This window comes from Antedon mediterranea, chromosome 1, assembly GCF_964355755.1.
Source record: "Antedon mediterranea chromosome 1, ecAntMedi1.1, whole genome shotgun sequence".
NCBI lineage: Eukaryota > Metazoa > Echinodermata > Crinoidea > Comatulida > Antedonidae > Antedon > Antedon mediterranea.
In genome coordinates this window covers 6,728,903-6,748,833 of record NC_092670.1, presented here as the reverse complement: position 1 = coordinate 6,748,833, position 19,931 = coordinate 6,728,903, and the positions used below count along the sequence as shown (strand labels likewise).

General features: G+C 34.1%; 3 protein-coding genes and 2 long non-coding RNA genes across 5 annotated transcripts in view; 1 reads left to right on the top strand and 4 right to left on the bottom strand.

Annotated features, from left to right (window-relative positions):
- Positions 1 to 377: 377 nt before the first annotated feature.
- LOC140054972 (uncharacterized) lies at positions 378 to 1,651 on the top strand. The gene is made up of 2 exons (XR_011846594.1): positions 378 to 1,080; positions 1,349 to 1,651. It is a non-coding gene; the product is annotated as an uncharacterized lncRNA (long non-coding RNA).
- On the bottom strand, positions 1,439 to 3,312 carry LOC140054967 (uncharacterized). The gene is made up of 3 exons (XR_011846593.1): positions 2,522 to 3,312; positions 2,084 to 2,188; positions 1,439 to 1,961 (listed from the first exon to the last, which is right to left on the bottom strand). It is a non-coding gene; the product is annotated as an uncharacterized lncRNA (long non-coding RNA).
- A 1,241-nt stretch (positions 3,313 to 4,553) lies between these two features.
- LOC140040678 (uncharacterized) lies at positions 4,554 to 5,873 on the bottom strand. Its single transcript, XM_072086785.1, has 3 exons — positions 5,502 to 5,873; positions 4,856 to 5,134; positions 4,554 to 4,588 (listed from the first exon to the last, which is right to left on the bottom strand). The coding sequence occupies exons 1-3, from the start codon at positions 5,593 to 5,595 to the stop codon at positions 4,554 to 4,556; spliced, it is 408 nt and encodes a 135-aa protein (XP_071942886.1). The 5' UTR covers positions 5,596 to 5,873.
- On the bottom strand, positions 5,820 to 9,827 carry LOC140040669 (hyalin-like). The gene is made up of 8 exons (XM_072086777.1): positions 9,662 to 9,827; positions 9,274 to 9,558; positions 8,538 to 8,786; positions 8,136 to 8,390; positions 7,748 to 8,032; positions 7,023 to 7,271; positions 6,300 to 6,554; positions 5,820 to 5,839 (listed from the first exon to the last, which is right to left on the bottom strand). The coding sequence occupies exons 1-8, from the start codon at positions 9,825 to 9,827 to the stop codon at positions 5,820 to 5,822; spliced, it is 1,764 nt and encodes a 587-aa protein (XP_071942878.1).
- Positions 9,828 to 10,792: 965 nt separating this feature from the next.
- The window catches only part of LOC140040661 (hyalin-like), a 29,334-nt gene continuing 20,195 nt past the window's right edge, over positions 10,793 to 19,931 (bottom strand). The window contains exons 13-18 of the mRNA XM_072086764.1: positions 19,443 to 19,718; positions 17,223 to 17,471; positions 12,643 to 12,897; positions 11,655 to 11,939; positions 11,192 to 11,446; positions 10,793 to 11,088 (exon numbers count right to left, since the gene is read on the bottom strand). Coding sequence (XP_071942865.1) covers positions 10,793 to 11,088; positions 11,192 to 11,446; positions 11,655 to 11,939; positions 12,643 to 12,897; positions 17,223 to 17,471; positions 19,443 to 19,718 — 1,616 coding nt within the window. The remainder of the gene's footprint in view (positions 11,089 to 11,191; positions 11,447 to 11,654; positions 11,940 to 12,642; positions 12,898 to 17,222; positions 17,472 to 19,442; positions 19,719 to 19,931) is intronic.

Sequence of the window (19,931 nt, the reverse complement as noted above, 5' to 3'; positions counted from 1 at the left end):
AAAGGCATTTTACCAAAACAGTGGAAAACTGCTAATGTTGTACCTGTTTTCAAAAAGCATGGAAAACCTAAAGGTGATTTTAAGAGTTACAGACCTGTGTCTTTAACACCAATTGTTTGTAAAATTATGGAGAAACTTGTGTGTACCCGAATCAATAATTTCTTAGAGGCTAATAGTATATTATCAGATAATCAGTTTGGTTTTAGACATGCTTATAGTACGGAATTGTTACTCACTAAGGCGTTTCATTCATGGGCTCAAAGTTTAGATGCAAAAAATTGTAAGCAAGTAGATGTAATTTTCTTAGATTTTTCATCTGCTTTTGATAAAGTACCCCATAATCGTCTGATTAAGAAACTTAACAATATTGGCTTAAAATGGATATGAAAGGATTTTAAAATTTCACAAAAAGGACTTTGTATGAATCCTTTTAATGTTAATAAACAGCACACAAAAAATTAGATTCAAATACCTAGTAGAAATTGAGAAATAAACAAATTAAATTTTGGTATAAAACGTCCGCAAAATGGCCGACCAACTGGCACGCCATCTTAATTTTTATGAACGTTCTATACGCACGTACGAGATCGTCAAATTTAGAGTTTGAAACACCCGGGGTTGTAGCCACGGCAGCAGTCGTTTTGTGATTGGTTAATGAATTTTAATACAGTCCAATCACCGCCTTGTCTCGTTCGCGGACTGTGTGGTGTAAACAAAATAAACAAACCCATGCTACACGAGACTCGCGTGTTGCAAGCTCCCTGTTGCTGCAGTCGTAGAAAATATCGATATTTCACAAATCAATAAAAAGTTATGTCTGCAAAGATTGTACGTGAAAAGAAGAAAGTGTGTATTTGTACTTCTCACACTAAACCACTCACGCAGATTACAAATTAGGCTAGGTCTAGTAGACTATAGTTTCTTCTAAATTCGCTAGTAGTAGTAGGCTAGGCCTACACATGGAGTTACTCCATGGCCTACAGTACAAGAGAGTAGCAGTCGCCGGTCCACCGACGAACCTCCAGGAAGTGGACAAGGCGCGGGCGTAGACGTATGTAAAAGGCGACGTAAATAAAAAAGGTAAGCTTGTGTTGAACTTGTTTTTGGCTCTGACTTTTGTTATTGACTAATATAGTAATATAATAATACTAATAATTAAAGTAGAGCAGAGGAGGTGAGGCCGAGAGGATTATTATAGTTTAGTTAGTAACTGTAGTGTAATTAAATAATAACCTCTTTCTGTTTGTTACCAAGTCATAAAATATAATACTATAGGGCCTAGAGGTAGGATTGAATAAAAATAATACAGTAGTACATTTCCATCCATTTATTGGTCTTATCTTTGCAGATTTATGGAATCAACAGTACATGAGATGGCTTTGAAGAACTGTAATAGTACTAGTAATAAAATTGTAAACATCAAATTATATGGCAGAAATAGTGTGTGGAATGAATTTTATTGAACAAATGTATCATAATGAGTTTGGAACAAGCAGGATTTTTCAAACAGGACATAAATTACTTTTGAGACCTGAGTGATACATTTTAATTCTATCAACACCAGCCAGCTCCATCATATTCAAGAGATGGATTCTTTCATAAATGTCCATTGTACATAGTATTTGGCTAAATAAATAAAAAAAGAAGTACAGTAGTGGTTTATTTGTTTATATACCCAGACCCATTTAGATGGTTAAAAACAAACACTATATGATGCACTGCTACTAGTGTACTGTCTGGTAGTACATTACCATAGTTACAGTATGACTGTAACCCTAGCGCTCGCGTCTAAAGAATTCTATTATGCATATTTTACTATTCTTCATAAATATTTAGTTCTGTAATTTTAATTGTCTGCGCTCATTCTATACTTGGTGTCTTAGTATACTGCATAAATGTATCGTGCAAGCATGATCCAAGTAGCATCTATTATAAAGTACTCTGGGTATCTTTCTATTCACCTGAAAAAAGGAAAATGAATAAGCACATGTTTATCTGCCCTCAAAACAAAATAATAATTTAGTATAATGTATTATGTAGGTTTGATCAACAGTTTAAAATAGCAATGCTCAGTATCTGTTACCTTAATATTATAATTTTACTCTAACATTTGCGCTTCCATTCCAATCAATAAATACATTTGCTTATCCCGTCCATCAATTATCATAATTGCACTCCAATTATAGACCTGTAGGTAGGTAAAAATACAAATGAATTGTTTATTTACTGTATACTGTACTGTATATTGTACTGTATATGATACAAGCTGAAATACCCCTAACTAGGCCTGGCCTGTTATAACCTTTATTACTACATTAGAGAAAATCCAACTCTATTTATTTTATTGGGAATCATAATATTTAGTATTCAGTGTTGCCTAGCTAGCTAGTAGGGCGGCATGTAATAACAAAAAAATATTTTAATAATACGTTAGTCAGGACACTACAGCACACAACAATATTAATAAACGTACTTATAAATAATGTGTATATACATAATACAGTAACACAATTGTGCCTACCATTAACACCCTCAACGATACATCAAGGAGCATACGCTCTCAGCTCACCTCTGGCCGGGCGACTAAACACCGTATCCAGCAGTCATCACTACTAAAAAGGCCTAGGCTAGGCCTAGCTAGCTCCAGGCCATGGCATTGTCAAACACCATTTACTCGTCCAACCGTTTCTTCAAAACGATGTTAACACCCGTGTTAACAAGACGATGTGGACGAATTTCCATCAATTTCAGTTAATTACAACGAAATAATAATAAAATGAATGTTTCAATAATACGTGTATAATAAATAGCGAAATAAACATCGCTCGCGAGGAGGGTCGAGAGAGAGGCCAAGGTGGTCGACTCTGTGATTCTCACGCATGCGCAAAATAACTCCGTGTACCCAGCAAGATAGGCATTTGGCTATGAATTTCGTAAAAGATGGCCTTGAAAAACGAAATTAAAATCCGTTTAAAAAAAAACTTGGTTGATAATATGAATTAATTTTATTCGATTAGGCTAACATACTTATCCAAGAATAAAAATATCAAAGCAATAAGTAATTACTACCATGCTTTTGCATCAATCAATGATTTACTGCTAAATTCCTATCTCTGTAATACAAAAATAACTTTTAGTGACGTCACAAAAAGTTTTTCACAGGTTTCTCAGGGGCGTTTTGAGGGCGTTGTCGTCCTCCAAAACATTAAGTATGACTATGGCAAGCTTAAAACTGATTGATCTACACGTTGAGCCAATAAAATGATATTGCTAGGAACCCTTTCATATCCATTTTAAACAAAGGTTTAAATAAATGGATCCAGGATTTTCTTTTAAATAGAAAACAAAGAGTTATCTATAGAGGTGAAATATCGCATTGGAAGAATGTAATATCAGGGGTACCCCAGGGGTCAGTTCTTGGCCCTCTTTTGTTTCTATTGTATGTGAGTGATCTTGAATATGGTATAGAATCTTCAATTTTTCGCAGATGACAATACCATTTCAAGACCTATTCATGAATTAGAAGACTGTATAAAGTTACAGAGTGATATAAATAAGATTTATGAATGGTCAGTTTTAAATAAACTACCATTAAATGCATCAAAATGTGCAGCAATGAGTTTATCCAGGTGTAAAGATCCCATCATATTTGCTTACGATATCAATTCCGATTCAACGGAAAGAGTCCATGAATTCAAACTACTTGGTGTATATATCAACAGTAAATTAACATGCCACTCTCATGTAGATTATGTTTGTAGTAAGGCAAGCAAACTTCTTGGTTTTGTTTCAAGATGTAGTAAAGCAATGTCTTGGATGGCAATGCTAAATCTTTACAAAGCACTAATACTACCTGTTGTGACTTACTGTTGTTGTATGTGGGCACCTACTGAAATTTCTCATATGTATAGACTTGAAAGGGTTCAGAGAAAGGCCACTAGAATAATTATGTACAGAAAAGAAGGAAATTGGGACACTTCATATTTATATAGGTTAAAGACCCTAAACATTTTAAGTATTGAAGATATATTTAAAGTGTATAGACTCACATTAGGTTTTAAAATAATGCATGGCCTCTGTCCATCATCCTTTAATGAGTTTGTGAGATCAAGTGAGAGGTGTGAAGGGCGGTTAATACATTGGAAGGCAAAGACCAATACATTTTTAAATTCATCGTTTGTTATTTTCCCTAGATTATGGGAGCAACTTCCCAATGAAATTAAACAATGTGCTACAATTCCAGACTTTAAAGCCCAACTCATCAAACATTTGATCTCAAAATATTAAGTTGTAATTGTTTATATTGTTTATTCAATGCAGCTTATTTTTAATTGGTGTATCTCATTATAACTTTGTTTTGTTTTATTTTGACTTAATTTGTGCTACTTAGTTTTGTTATTTTTGTATTTTATAAGTAATGATGGAGTAAGAGCAGTTTTCTGTTTGGGCTCATGCCTATTACTTGCTCCTGGCAAGATGAATTGTAAAATGTACTTTATGAACTTTTGCCGAATAAATATTATTATTATTATTATTATAAAAATGAAATTATTTTACCATAACCTCTCAAATGCAAATACGATAATTCCTGGAAATATATTACACTAATTTCTCATGTCAAAGTTCACACAATAGTTAATTTATTATTACCGATTGATCTTTGCAATAATAATAGCAGTAATAGTATACAGATATTTTGTTGGGCCAAAATTGCCATGTACTCCGCGACCAACAATTTTCAAATACCACAGCCATAGGCATTTTACTGAGCTCTTTGACTCACTCAAGACTTGTTTACCGCAAGTGCCAAATATCACTATCTGTTAATTAAAACGTCAAAACTAATGTAACATACCTAAGACAGTGATAAGTACACTGCAACTAGCTTGGTTACCAAAAAAATCTGTTGCTGTGAAGTTTACAGTCAATTGTCCTATTTCTACAGTTTCTGAGTAACTTGTAGTTGTGTTCAGACCAGGTGTAAATGAACCAATCGCATTGCAGTCCTCTTCAAGACTCGCTACTTGTACGTTATCGGTTGCATCTATTACCCATGTTGCAGTGCCACTGTTTGCACCGTTTGCTGTACTGACAGTTAACGGCATTGGGCATGTGATATCTGGATCCTCATGATCTAATTACAAAAAGGAATCAATAACCAATTAATATCAATCAATCGTTATCAATATCAAAATAGAATCAATGCAAAAACAATGCGTTCATTACTGTCCCAATATGAATGTAATAATAAATTGTCCCTTAATATGGATTTATTATTCTTGGGATGTCTTCTGAATTATGGTTGGCAAACATATAAGGTATTGCCCATGATTTGTTTCACATCAAAGTTTACTGTTTAATAGTGATGTACCAAGAGAGGGGCTCTACTGTATTACAACTATAAAAGCATACCAATGATTCTTTACCTGGTTGTGATAACATTTTCTCATGCCAGTTTGACAAAAAGAATAAAATAAAAAAAATAATTAAACAAAACTAACCTTCTACTACAATTGTAATTGAACAAGTATTATCATTTCCACTAGGATCTGACACATTGTAAACAATTGTGTAATTTACTCCAACGTTAAACATGTTTCCAGAACTGTATGATGGTTCAGAAAGAGTAGTGTTTTCACTGTTATCACTGACTGAAGGTGGATCCCAGGTAACAGTAGCAAAGCTTTCACCACTGTCTGTGTGTACAACCCAGATGTCTGCAGAAATGCTGGAGTAATAGTTTGAAAAATTTGTTGGGCATGTGATATTGGGATCCTCCAAATCTGCAAAAAAAATATTGATTTATTTTAAACCAAGCCTCAATATTGCGACAGTAATCCTAAAGAGAATATGTTTTATTATTATTTTACAGACATCAAAGACATAGCATCCATGTCGACTGTCCCATTTTAGAATTATTTAAGTTGGAAAATATGCGATGGTGTTTTTTTGGACAAATACAATTTACAATGAAATAATTTCTAAAGTAGGCTAAATAAAATCTAACAAATAGGCCTATATATATATTGATTGACTCAATAAATTCAGGGTGAAAGTTAATTTAATTTGGAAAAAAGTTTAGTTTAGGCAAATACATAAGGCATAATACTATTTGAAACAATTATCTTTATATTTACACAATAACGATGATTTTCAATAGAATAAGTTTTTATTTTCTCTACTTGTTTGTTAGGAATAATATGTTTTTTGTATTTTTTTTTTAAATAATACTATTTCTAGTAATAATCACATAACTGTACCTCAGTTTTAATTTCCTTCTAGAATGTACAGTCACTTACCTTCAACAATGATTACAAAACTGCAGCTATCATTAAAGTTACCAGCTGAATCTGAGACATTGTACTGGACTGTTGTGATGCCAATTACAAACATATTATCACCAGAAATGTAGTCTGCTATTGGTACAGGAGTCTCTCCGGAGTTATCAGTAGCTGTCGGTTCCATCCATATAACATTGATGGCAAATGCCTCACCAGTTGTTGTGTTAACAATCGTATCCATTGGACAATCTACAATATCTGGTGCTTCATCATCTAAAGATGAAATGAAGAAACTTATAACTATTTTATCATTAAATTATTTATAAGGAAATAGGATGGTTGACTTTTTAATCAAATGAGGCAAATTTTAGTTGAATATTCAGTGTAAATATTAGAGTAAATATAAGTATTACATTTATAAATTGTAGTTTAAACAGAAACATTTAACATAAGATATTTTATATTAATTGTTATGTTAATAACGTATAAGGCATGTTGCCAGAAAGCCTGCCAAAAATTAGTACTTCAAGGATTATATTAACGACGAACTTAAAAAAATCATGTGTCTGAATTTAGCCATAATTGTTTAACTGATTGGTAATATTATATAAATGAATAGTCCAAGACGAAAGTTATAGCAACTGTTTGTTATAAATAGCATCTTTGACTATTTTCTTAAAATATTTCTATATTAATTAATTAAATATGTCAGAGGAAAGAATGAAAGCCATCTATGCTTACCAGTAACAGTTACTATAAAGGTACATGTTCCTGCATTGCCTGAACTATCAACTGCATCATATAAAACATCAGTTCTACCAATATCGAATTCATTATCTCCAGAAGTATACTTGGACGTTGGTGTTATATCTTCATCAGAATTGTCAATTACTATTGGATCAGCCCAGTTGACATTGACTGCTTGATCTGAACCCTCTACTGTAGTAGTTGTAATATTTGGTGGACAAATCAAGACTGGATCCTCATTATCTAATAATACAAACGAAAGAAACAAGAATGACTAATGCTATAATCATATTACACCTTTTTAATGGTAGAATGGAACAAACCATTTCCTATCTTTCCACCTAAGAGTCGATTCCTGGGTGCAAAATAACACTTTATTAATTTTCTCAAACTTACTATAAAAACAGATTATAAACAAGCCATTACATTATATGCAAAGTAATAATCTTATTACAATTATAGTGCGCTTCAAAATTGGTGAAGAATTATTGATGAAAATGACCATGGGTTCATCAGTAAAGATGTAATTTTTGTATAAAAGCCAAGGAATTAATCATCAATCAGTAATTACTTGGACTTACTTTTGCAATATAAAATATATTCTCTTTTGTGTTGTGTGTTGAAGGTAAATCTTATAGTATGTTCATAATGTTGTTTATAAAAATTATAATTCCTGTATATTGTAAATTATCAAAATTACAAAGAGGTTTATATTTTACCTTCAACATTGAGGCCAAAGTCACAGGTGTCAATATTGCCATAAAGATCAGTTGCTGTAAAAGTGATTGTGTGAGTACCATATGGTATCATGTCACCAGACTCGAAAGATGAAGACATTACAGTCACAAGTCCACCACTATTGTCCCTTGTAACAGGAGGATCCCAGGTGAGAGTGGCATTTGGACTTCCTATATCTGTGCTGACATTTACTAGTCCATACCCTTCTCTGATGTAATTGTTAGAAGTGACATTTGTTGGGCAGTCAATCATTGGACTTTCATTATCTATTCACAACATAAATAACAGGAATTAAATAAATTACATTTGAAATAATCACATTACTGTAGCTCAATTTTATTTTCCACCAACGAGGTACATTTGTCTTACCTTCAACAGTGATAACGAAACTGCAGCTATCATTAAAGTTACCAGCTGAATCGGAGACATTGTACTGTACTGTTGTGTTGCCAATTGCAAACATATTATCACCAGAAGTGTAGTCTGCTACTGGTACAGGAGTCGCTTTAGAGTTATCAGTAGCTGTCGGTTCCATCCATGTGACATTGATGGCAATTGCCTCACCAGTTGTTGTGTTAACAATTATATCCATTGGACAATCTATAATATCTGGAGCTTCTGGATCTAAAACATGAGGTAATAATTATAACTTATAATAAATAATAGTAATAATACTCAGGAAAGAAGATCAAGGTAATAATGCATTTATGCAAACATTTCTATATTAATTAATTTAAATACGTCAGAGGAAAGAATTCCATCTCTGCTTACCAGTAACAGTTACTATAAAGGTACATGTTCCTGCATTGCTTGAATTATCAATTGCATCATATATAACATCAGTTCTACCAATATCAAATTCATTTTTTCCAGGATTGTACTTGGACGTTGGTGTTATATCTTCATCAGAATTGTCAATTACTATTGGATCAGTCCAGATGACATTGACTGCTTGATTTGAACCCTCTACTGTAGTAGTTGTAATATTTGGTGGACAAATCAAGACTGGATCCTCATTATCTAATAATACAAACGAAAGAAACAAGAATGACTAATGCTATAATCATATTACACCTTTTTAATGGTAGAATGGAACAAACCATTTCCTATCTTCCACCTAAGAGTCGATTCCTGGGTGCAAAATAACATTTTGATACAGTATATATTAATTTTCTCAAACTTACTATAAAAACAGATTATAAACAAGCCATTACATTATATGCAAAGTAATAATCTTATTACAATTATAGTGTGCTTCAAAATTGGTGAAGAATTATTGATGAAAATGACCATGGGTTCATCAGTAAAGATGTAATTTTTGTATAAAGGCCAAGGAATTAATCATCAATCAGTAATTACTTGGACTTACTTTTGCAATATAAAATATGTTCTCTTTTGTGTTGTGTGTTGAAGGTAAATCTTATAGTATGTTCATAATGTTGTTTATAAAAATTATAATTCCTGTATATTGTAAATTATCAAAATTACAAAGAGGTTTATATTTTACCTTCAACATTGAGGCCAAAGTCACAGGTGTCAATATTGCCATAAGGATCAGTTGCTGTAAAAGTGATTGTGTGAGTACCATATGGTATCATGTCACCAGACTCGAAAGATGAAGACATTACAGTCACAAGTCCACCACTATTGTCCCTTGTAACAGGAGGATCCCAGGTGAGAGTGGCATTTGGACTTCCTATATCTGTGCTGACATTTACTAGTCCATACCCTTCTCCGATGTAATTGTTAGAAGTGACATTTGTTGGGCAGTCAATCATTGGACTTTCATTATCTATTCACAACATAAATAACAGGAATTAAATAAATTACATTTGAAATAATCTCATTACTGTAGCTCAATTTTATTTTCCACCAACGAGGTACAGTTGTCTTACCTTCAACAGTGATAACGAAACTGCAGCTATCATTAAAGTTACCAGCTGAATCGGAGACATTGTACTGTACTGTTGTGTTGCCAATTTCAAACATATTATCACCAGAAGTGTAGTCTGCTACTGGTACAGGAGTCTCTTTAGAGTTATCAGTAGCTGTCGGTTCCATCCATGTGACATTGATGGCAATTGCCTCACCAGTTGTTGTGTTAACAATTATATCCATTGGACAATCTATAATATCTGGAGCTTCTGGATCTAAAACATGAGGTAATAATTATAACTTATAATAAATAATAGTAATAATACTCAGGAAAGAAGATCAAGGTAAAAATGCATTTATGCAAACATTTCTGTATTAATTAATTTAAATACGTCAGAGGAAAGAATTCCATCTCTGCTTACCAGTAACAGTTACTATAAAGGTACATGTTCCTGCATTGCTTGAACTATCAATTGCATCATATATAACATCAGTTCTACCAATATCAAATTCATTTTTTCCAGGATTGTACTTGGACGTTGGTGTTATATCTTCATCAGAATTGTCAATTACTATTGGATCAGTCCAGCTGACATTGACTGCTTGATTTGAACCCTCTACTGTAGTAGTTGTAATATTTGGTGGACAAATCAAGACTGGATCCTCATTATCTAATAATACAAACGAAAGAAACAAGAATGACTAATGCTATAATCATATTACACCTTTTTAATGGTAGAATGGAACAAACCATTTCCTATCTTCCACCTAAGAGTCGATTCCTGGGTGCAAAATAACATTTTGATACAGTATATATTAATTTTCTCAAACTTACTATAAAAACAGATTATAAACAAGCCATTACATTATATGCAAAGTAATAATCTTATTACAATTATAGTTTGCTTCAAAATTGGTGAAGAATTATTGGTAAAAATGAAAAAAATGGGTTCATCAGTAAAGATGTAATTTTTGTATAAAGGCCAAGGAATTCATCATCAATCAGTAATTACTTGGACTTACTTTTGCAATATAAAATATGTTCTCTTTTGTGTTGTGTGTTGAAGGTAAATCTTATAGTATGTTCATAATGTTGTTTATAAAAATTATAATTCCTGTATATTGTAAATTATCAAAATTAAAAAAGGGGTTTATATTTTACCTTCAACATTGAGGCCAAAGTCACAGGTGTCAATATTGCCATAAGGATCAGTTGCTGTAAAAGTGATTGTGTGAGTACCATATGGTATCATGTCACCAGACTCGAAAGATGAAGACATTACAGTCACAAGTCCACCACTATTGTCCCTTGTAACAGGAGGATCCCAGGTGAGAGTGGCATTTGGACTTCCTATATCTGTGCTGACATTTACTAGTCCATACCCTTCTCCGATGTAATTGTTAGAAGTGACATTTGTTGGGCAGTCAATCATTGGACTTTCATTATCTATTCACAACATAAATAACAGGAAATAAATAAATTAAATTTGATATAATCACATTACTGTAGCTCAATTTTATTTTCCACCAACGAGGTACAGTTGTCTTACCGTTAACAGTGATAACGAAACTGCAGCTATCATTAAAGTTACCAGCTGAATCTGAGACATTGTACTGTACTGTTGTGTTGCCAATTGCAAACATATTATCACCAGAAGTGTAGTCTGCTACTGGTACAGGAGTCTCTTCAGAGTTATCAGTAGCTATCGGTTCCATCCATGTGACATTGATGGCAATTGCCTCACCAGTTGTTGTGTTAACAATTATATCCATTGGACAATCTATAATATCTGGAGCTTCTGGATCTAAAACATGAGGTAATAATTATAACTTATAATAAATAATAGTAATAATACTCAGGAAAGAAGATCAAGGTAATAATGCATTTATGCAAACATTTCTCTATTAATTAACTAAAATTGGTGAAGAATTATTGATGAAAATGTTGTTTAAAACAATTATATTTCCTGTATTTTGTAAATTATCAAAATTACAAAGAGGTTTATATTTTACCTTCAACAATGAGGCCAAAGTCACAGGTGTCAATATTGCCATAAGGATCAGTTGCTGTAAAAGTGATTGTGTGAGTACCATATGGTATCATGTCACCAGACTCAAAAGATGACGACATTACAGTAACAAGCCCACCACTATTGTCACTTGTCTCAGGAGGATTCCAGGTGACAGTGGCATTTGGACGTCCTATATCTGTGCTGACATTTACTAGTCCAAACCCTTCTCCGATGTAATTCTTTGAAGTGACATTTGTCGGGCAGTCAATTATTGGACTTTCATTATCTACACAAAAATAACAGGAATAAAAAAATTAGAATTTGACAAAACCACATTAAACAAGAAATATTTCGTACAAAAAACACTGCTCGCTTATAACGTAACAGTTTTAAAGATATATTGTCTCTCTGAAAAATATTTTTTATTTCAAATTTGTTTTTGAATGTGTCATTTTATTGTCACATAATAGTTATTTTACCTGAAAAAAATGTAATTTAAAGCAAAAAATACTTAAATTGTCTTTCAGAGAATGGTTTTTTAGTTATAATTAAACGTTTCTTTTCTCTTTTTATATGTGAATAAATATTATTGTTTTGTTACAGAAGTGAATAACTTTGATATGAAATACAGACTCAATTTTTGTCACTTTAGTACAAACATAGAACTATAATTATAGTTCCATGGTACAAACAAAAACTTTCATTTACAGTATTATATAATATCATGGGACTCATAAATACCATAAATGATTTGGGATTTGTCATTCAACCGTTAGACTCTTTTCCCAGACGTTTTTTGTGTCTAGCAGCTGGGACCTATAAATTATAGTGGAGTTTCCATTTTCGCAAAAATGTCAGTCTCTCAGTTAACTAAAATTGCTGCTTGCTTTATATCGGATTATGTCATCTCTTGTGACGTAGCGGGCTAGATCAGCAGCGTGAAAAACTATAACTCAAATTTAATTTCCTCTTATAGGAAACAGTCTTACCTTCAACAATGATTACAAAATTGCAGCTATCATTAAAGTTACCAGCTGAATCTGAGACATTGTACTGGACTTTTGTGTCACCAATTGCAAACATATTATCACCAGAACTGTAGTCTGCTACTGGTACAGAAGTATCTCCAGAGTTATCAGTTGCTGTCGGTTCCATCCATGTGACATTGATTGCAAATGCCTCACCAGTTGTTGTGTTAACAATCATACCAATTGGACAATCTATAATATCCGGATTTTCTGAATCTAAACCATGAAGATAATAATTATAATTAATGATATCTATAGTAAAAATCATACCAAGTGATTGAAGAAAATCATGGTTAAAATGCATTATACAATAATTAACATATTACTAGAGGGTTCGCACGCTTCGCTCGCGTACTCTCTAGTGGGTGTACCCGAATGGTCCTCGAAAACATGACCAACGCCTCTGGAAATTGAAGCCCGGGTGACACCTATGCTGCTGCTACATATGACTGATGAGTAATGTATGTTTATTTTGTGATGTTTCATGGTGATCCATAAATTAGGTACGCCAAAAATATAGCTTCCAGGGTAATATAGCAAATTAGAGTTTAAAAAAGGTACGAATTGAGAACAATATAGGCTAATTATTATATTCGGTCTTGTGTACAGTATGTGTGAGATTTGAACCTGTACTGAAAAATAAGTTTGGTAAGATGCGAAATGTATACCAATTATGATTGATTACGTCCCCTGTCAGCAGTGGTGGCGCCAGCGGGGGGGGAGGGGCAACGGGGGGCTGTAGCCCCCCTCGTCGGGGGGTAGTAGTGGACCAGATCACTTGTGATCAAGCCATCAGCCAAGATGGCGAAAACTAAAGAATGTGAGTAATTTCTTTTGGATTTGTCAAACAAAATGATTTATTTATTATAGCTAAGTTATTACATTTCCAATGTCCTGTATATCATGAACTGCTCATCATACATCGAAATTCCAGATTCACATCTGGGAAATGAACTGATTTTCCCCGAAGGAAAATGGTCTACGCTTGCGGACGCATTCCCCTCCAAATAAAAGGTAAAAAGGGTCACTTTTTTAGGCCTTTAGGCCTGAATTTTTTTAAGTTATAAGTGTAGTTTTTGAAGACCTGCAGCTCTAGTTTTCAAAATTGTCTTAGCTCAATCGTCCTCAGTTATAGAGCTGGTCATGGATACTTATACATTTCGTTTCATATTTCGATGTACAATATACAGTTAGTGCATTGTCTGGGAACATAGAGTTCTCTTTTTTTCATTTTTTTTTCCATATCCATGGTAGGGCTGGTTCTGGAGACGTACCGGTATATATTTTTGTTTATGCTTCGAAGTATAATACGTTAAATTTCCGGGACCTAGCAACTCTATTTTTCAAATCTTTCTTAGCTCCACCCAATCATCCATGGCGGGCTGGTCCTGTAGACTTATAATTTTGTTTCATTTATCAATATGGGCAATTTAAAGTGCAATTTCCAGGTACCTAGCAGTTCTATTTTTCACAATTTTTTTAGCAGCTCAACCTCTTGGTCCTGGAGAGGTATATATTTTGTTTCTTTTTTTTTCGAAATAGTATAATCCAACCTAACAACTCTACTTGTTTAAAATGTTCTTAGCTCTATATCAACCTCGGTGGGCTAGTTCTCTGGTAGACTTGTAATTTCTTTTCATATATCAATGTATAATTGCAATTTCCGGAGACCTAGCAGCTCTATTTAATTGTCAAAATGTTCTTTCAGATCAGCCCATGGGTGTTAGTCTCGCGCACTTACAATGTTCGCACCCCACCAGACAGCAACCTGCCAACGCCTCTGCGAATATAACGATATATACATCTTGGCCCGTGGGAAGTTTTACGTTCGTGTATATTTTCTATGATAGGCATAATATTGAACTTCATTTTTAAAATTGAAAGGATGGATTTACACAGTCATCGCATCGGATCTAGTGCTATGTGTTTTATCGCACAGTATTTTATCTGTATACCATACAAAATGGAAAAAGTTGGCTACCCTAAATCTGATTAAAACGGCCTCAAATTACGCTATAACGCGTTGCTTCCGGGGGCGTCGCCCCTGGACCCCCACCGGGGGCCCTCGGCGGCCCCCTTCCCCCCAGCCTAGCGATGCTCGCTTCGCTCGTATAGCCCCTCCGTCGGGGAATTTAGCCCCCGCGTCGGAAAGATCCTGGCGCCACCACTGCCTGTCAGTAATGATGTATGGACACTTGACAGCAATCGGTGGTTAGGAACGTAAAGGAAAAAGTTACTCAATAGATTTATTTATTTGTAAACAAAATGTACATTAATTCTCCCTGTAATGATGTAAAACTTTCATTGGTATTATTGCAAATAATATAATTGTAAAGAACAGTATACGTATATTATATTATTATATATATTATTTAAACGTTACACACAGGAGGAAACCGTAATAGGGGTCATCAATCACTGAAACAGTCTGTAACGTGACCGTACCAAGAGACCAAAAACATTTTTTATCAACGTGGGTGGCAATGAGCGGGGCTTTAACATTTGTATCACAATATATCATGACAGCATCTTGTTAATTTTGGAACAAAATGATCAAATAACAACTTTCGTAGCCTACTTATATTTCGGTCGCAGTAGACACCATTTATAATTATAAATAGAGCAAGCAACAGAAATAATCGATAAATAGTAAAGGTGTTTCCCTGGTCGGCCTTGCCTCCTATAGTAACATTGAATTGCACCTAAATTTGATAAATGATTAATAAATAGCATAAATAATTAGTAAAATTACTAAAACAAATTGTATAAAGGCCTTTATAATTGATATTTGAATATCTAAACAAATAAATTGTAGTTCACGATTCATTTCAATCACTAAAATCCAGTGAGTGAGTGGCCGAGCGGTTAAGACAGTGGAACCGTAATTACGTAGCCATAACATCGGCAGGGGTTCGAGGCTCACTCACTCCATGGTACTGGTGGTAGAACGAGTCTTCTCGGATAAGGACTATAAACCGTAGGTCCAGTGTACACATCTAGCTCGTGTGTACTTTAAAGAACCTAGTAAATCTTTCGAGACGGGTAGGGGGTTACCCGGTCTATTAGTACATCATAGCCACTGATCACCGCCCCCTGGGAGACCAGTCTTTGACTGAAGAGGTTACCCAGTATAAATATATATTTCAATCATTCAATCATTTCAATCAATTGTAGTTCACATAAAAGTAAAGGCCTTCAATAAAAGTTAAATTACTAAAACAAATTGTAGTTCACGTAAAGTAAATGCCTTTAATCAATATAATTGATTAGTTGAATATCTAAAACAAATTAATTTCAGTAGTTCACGATACGTTGAACCACTAAAATATGTTTTATTTAATATTGAATGGCGCCACCAACGGCCATTTTGCCGGAAGTGACGTACCTGGAAGCCAGTTGAACAACAGCGCGAGTGTGTGAAAATAACCCTTTGATATCCACAAATTTCGATAGTTTACGCTAAATTTTGTCGTGGACAAAAGTGGAACAAGAGCGTCGATGTGAAAACTAATGTTATCAAATCTACGTTTCGTGGTACATCTGAGATAGATAATGTAGGTATCTAAGGCGGAGATTTGTACCGAAGTTTTTGCATTGTACTCGCCTATATGTCAGAATTAACCATAATAGAGAGAAATGGCGAACCGCGATGACGTCACTCAAGTTTCACCGAGTGGGTATAGATTGTAAACAAACCATTTCGCCACATGTTTTTGTATGGGAAATTCCGATGGGTTGAGTTAAAAAGGTAGTTAGAAAAGAACGTTTAAAACACACATAATAGCAGTATCTTTTTTTTGCAACACCCTTAACAATTTTAATGTTATATGGGCAAATCTTAACATATTTTATTTCAATTTGGATTGAATTAAGACGCGTTTTTGTTATATACTGTACCCAGCTCTAGGCCCTAGATAGTTTCGCTGATGCTGTGTAGTACCCTCGAGTAGGCCTACTCGAGCGAGCCTAGCACGGATTATAGGTTATTATAATAATAATAATAATATTGGAAATTCTTTATTGCATACTGTACTACTACTACTTTAGCTAGGGTGCTGCTAGGCCTCTCCTAGCTAGGTAGTAAGACTAAATAGAGCATCTCTAGTAGACGTAGGCCTAGCATTTAGTTTCAGATTGACAACTGCCATTTTGTTATGTGGTTAGTGATGCTTCCTGCAGGGGGGCTACCGCCAGTGATGAATACTTGATAACACCATTCTACTATAATACTATAGGCCTAGTCTAATGTAGACCTACAGATATGAGATATTTTTAGGAATATGATTGTGAATGATGGATGACTAAATACACAAATAGAAAAGAATTATGAGCGTTACAGCAACAACATTGGTTAGACGACGCCATGATTCACGTGTATAAACATAGGAAATATGCCGCCCTCAACGGTTTGTTATGATTTTATACCCACTCGGATTTTAGACGTCGGTTTGCCATTTCTCTCTATTGATATACTGTATAGATTAAGTGTTGATACTTCAGTAGGAAGGAGAAGCGGGAAAGAAGAGACAATGTATGCTTACCAGTAACTATAATTGTAAAGGTGCATGTTGCTGCATTGCCTGAACTATCAACTGCGTCATATATAACATCAGTGCTGCCAATATTAAATAGATTGTTTCCAGAATTGTACTTCGATGTTGGTGTTATACCTTCACCAGAATTGTCATTTACTATTGGGTCAGTCCAGTTCACATTGACTGCTTGATCTGATCCATCTGCTGTAGTAGTTGTAATATTAGGTGAACAGACCAAGACTGGATCCTCATTATCTATTTATTAATACAACAGGAATAAACAAGGATTATTAACAATCAAATCATAATTACACTTTTATAATTGTAAAATCTTGATTTAGTACATACAATAATAACGTTTAGTTAGGCCTACATAAAATGTATGCATTCAAACGTATGATGAACGCTAGCTAGACCACGTCAGCCGAATGAATCCTTACAATTGTACGCTGCAGATTTGAGAAGTTTTGTTCGCGATGATTTCCTGATTATGGCTTTTTTTCCGCTTTTTTTTTTAGCTTTCCGACGATTTCTTGGTGGTTTACAACCAGCATTGCAATTGAAATGTTATGAATATGGTGCACAAACCTTAGACAGCGTATTTAAAAATTGTAAAACAAGTCGAAAGTGCGAATGAAACTTTCGATCTGGTAGATACAGAGATCATTCAAAGAGTAGTGACCGTGAAAAGAGACGTGACAATTATTATAGAAGTATGATTACTTCAGACGATCTTCACTTAGTGAAGAACTGAACAAAGACACAACAGGAACGACTCTTCTAATTATACTTACACTTCTAACCCACCCACGACACCAGAGTAGGCCTACCTACCCTAGTAGTATTAAAGGACGCAGCCCTCTTAATATTACACCTAAACATAATCATCATCCGGAAAACTAGAACTACTGTAGCTGGAAATGAGGGTCGATTTTCAGCTTCTGAAGGGGCTAATATCGCTTTTGAAGCCCTCACGGATGTCTATAGTAGACGATGTTACTGATAGTATTTCTGATAATGTTTCTAGTAGTCTTCCACAACGTTTTAATGCTCAAATTATGGTACATGTAGAAGGTCACAAAGTCAGTGAATTAATTGATAGTGGTGCTCATATTTCATTAATTTCTAAAAGTTTCACAAAAATAACAAGTTTATGAAATCAAGAAGTATAGAAAAGGTAATTGGACAAGCAAAGGCAGATAATGGATATTTTATGTCGTGTTCGCATTAATGTTTACATTGAAGTAACCCCATTATACCATGAGTTTCACAAAAACAGACCGCTAATCTTAGGATGGGATTTAAAACGCCAAAGCCAAATTGCTTTGCATAATTGTAATACTCATTAGCAAAGAGATTTAATTGTGTCAGCAGGTGGTATTTGACTGTTAATCAATAGTTGACAGTTGTTGCTAAAGTCCCATCTCCAGAGTATTCTTCTGTACCGCAAGTAAAGTTTAACCGTCTTAACGATATATCCAGCCATCGCAAATATTAAACAAGATACAACTGACCAACAATAAACAAACCAATACCTAGTCCTGAAACCACAAGATGTGACAGAGCTGTGAAATTACCTGCATGGTTTTTAGAGAAACGGTTACTCTACAGTTGTATTTATTTATTCGTTTAATATTTATTTATTCATTATTTTCGAAATAATACGATTAATAATTATTATATTATAATTTGGAGAAGTGAGACACTTCTCAGATGAGAGGGGGAAGGGCGCTATAAAGAGAGAGACAAGCTCGGAGGACATTTGTTTTAATAGAGAATGGAAGAACTTAAAAAGCAAGCACCATATTTAGTAATTAGCTATTTGCTAAAAAAAGATGCTGATGCACATTCATGTGTGTTTATAATTGAAACATTCCATATTCTAGAATCAAATAACACAATATCATAATTCCTCGTGTTTCTGCAAACAAAACAGAAACTAACCTATAAAGGTTTTGTAGAAATGTGTTTGACCTGAAGGATTCATTGCTGCGTTGTAGGAATTGAGCACCTGGTGTTACGGTAATGATTGATCATGCGTTCTTCATTTAATCTGATTGGATAATTTGCTGACTTTGATTATCCACATACATTATATAATTGAAAATATGGTTTGATATATTAAACTGTATATAGTTTTTAGTTTCCAAGATTATTCATATTGGTGTTTTTTTCCCTTAAGGATACAATATAAAATTCTTGAAAAACTTTTTTTCAGATTTTCACCTTCAACCTTGATATAAAAGTCACAAGTTTCATTGTTGCCAGCAGAACCAATTGCTGTAAAGGTGATTGCGTGAGTACCGATTGGTATCATGTCACCTGACCCATACGGTGATGACACTACAGTCACTGTTCCATTGTCACTTGTCACAGGAGGATCCCACGTGACTGTGGCAGTTGGACTCCCTTCATCTGTGGTAATTTGTATTAAACCAAATTCTTCTCCGATATAATTGTTTGAAGTGACGTTTGTCGGGCAGTCAATAGTCAATACATTATCTATAGAAAAGAAATCACAATATTTTTATGATACTGAACATAGGAAATAAAAACTAATAAAATTTCTCTTGACAGCATTAAACTTGGTTGGAACGACTTTTCATCCTAATAATGATCTACTGTATGTATCGATGTAAATTGGGGGTGGGGGGTAGGATAGGGGTTGATAGTTGCTTTTGCCTTTTTTTACTTTTCTGTTAATTGTTATATTTT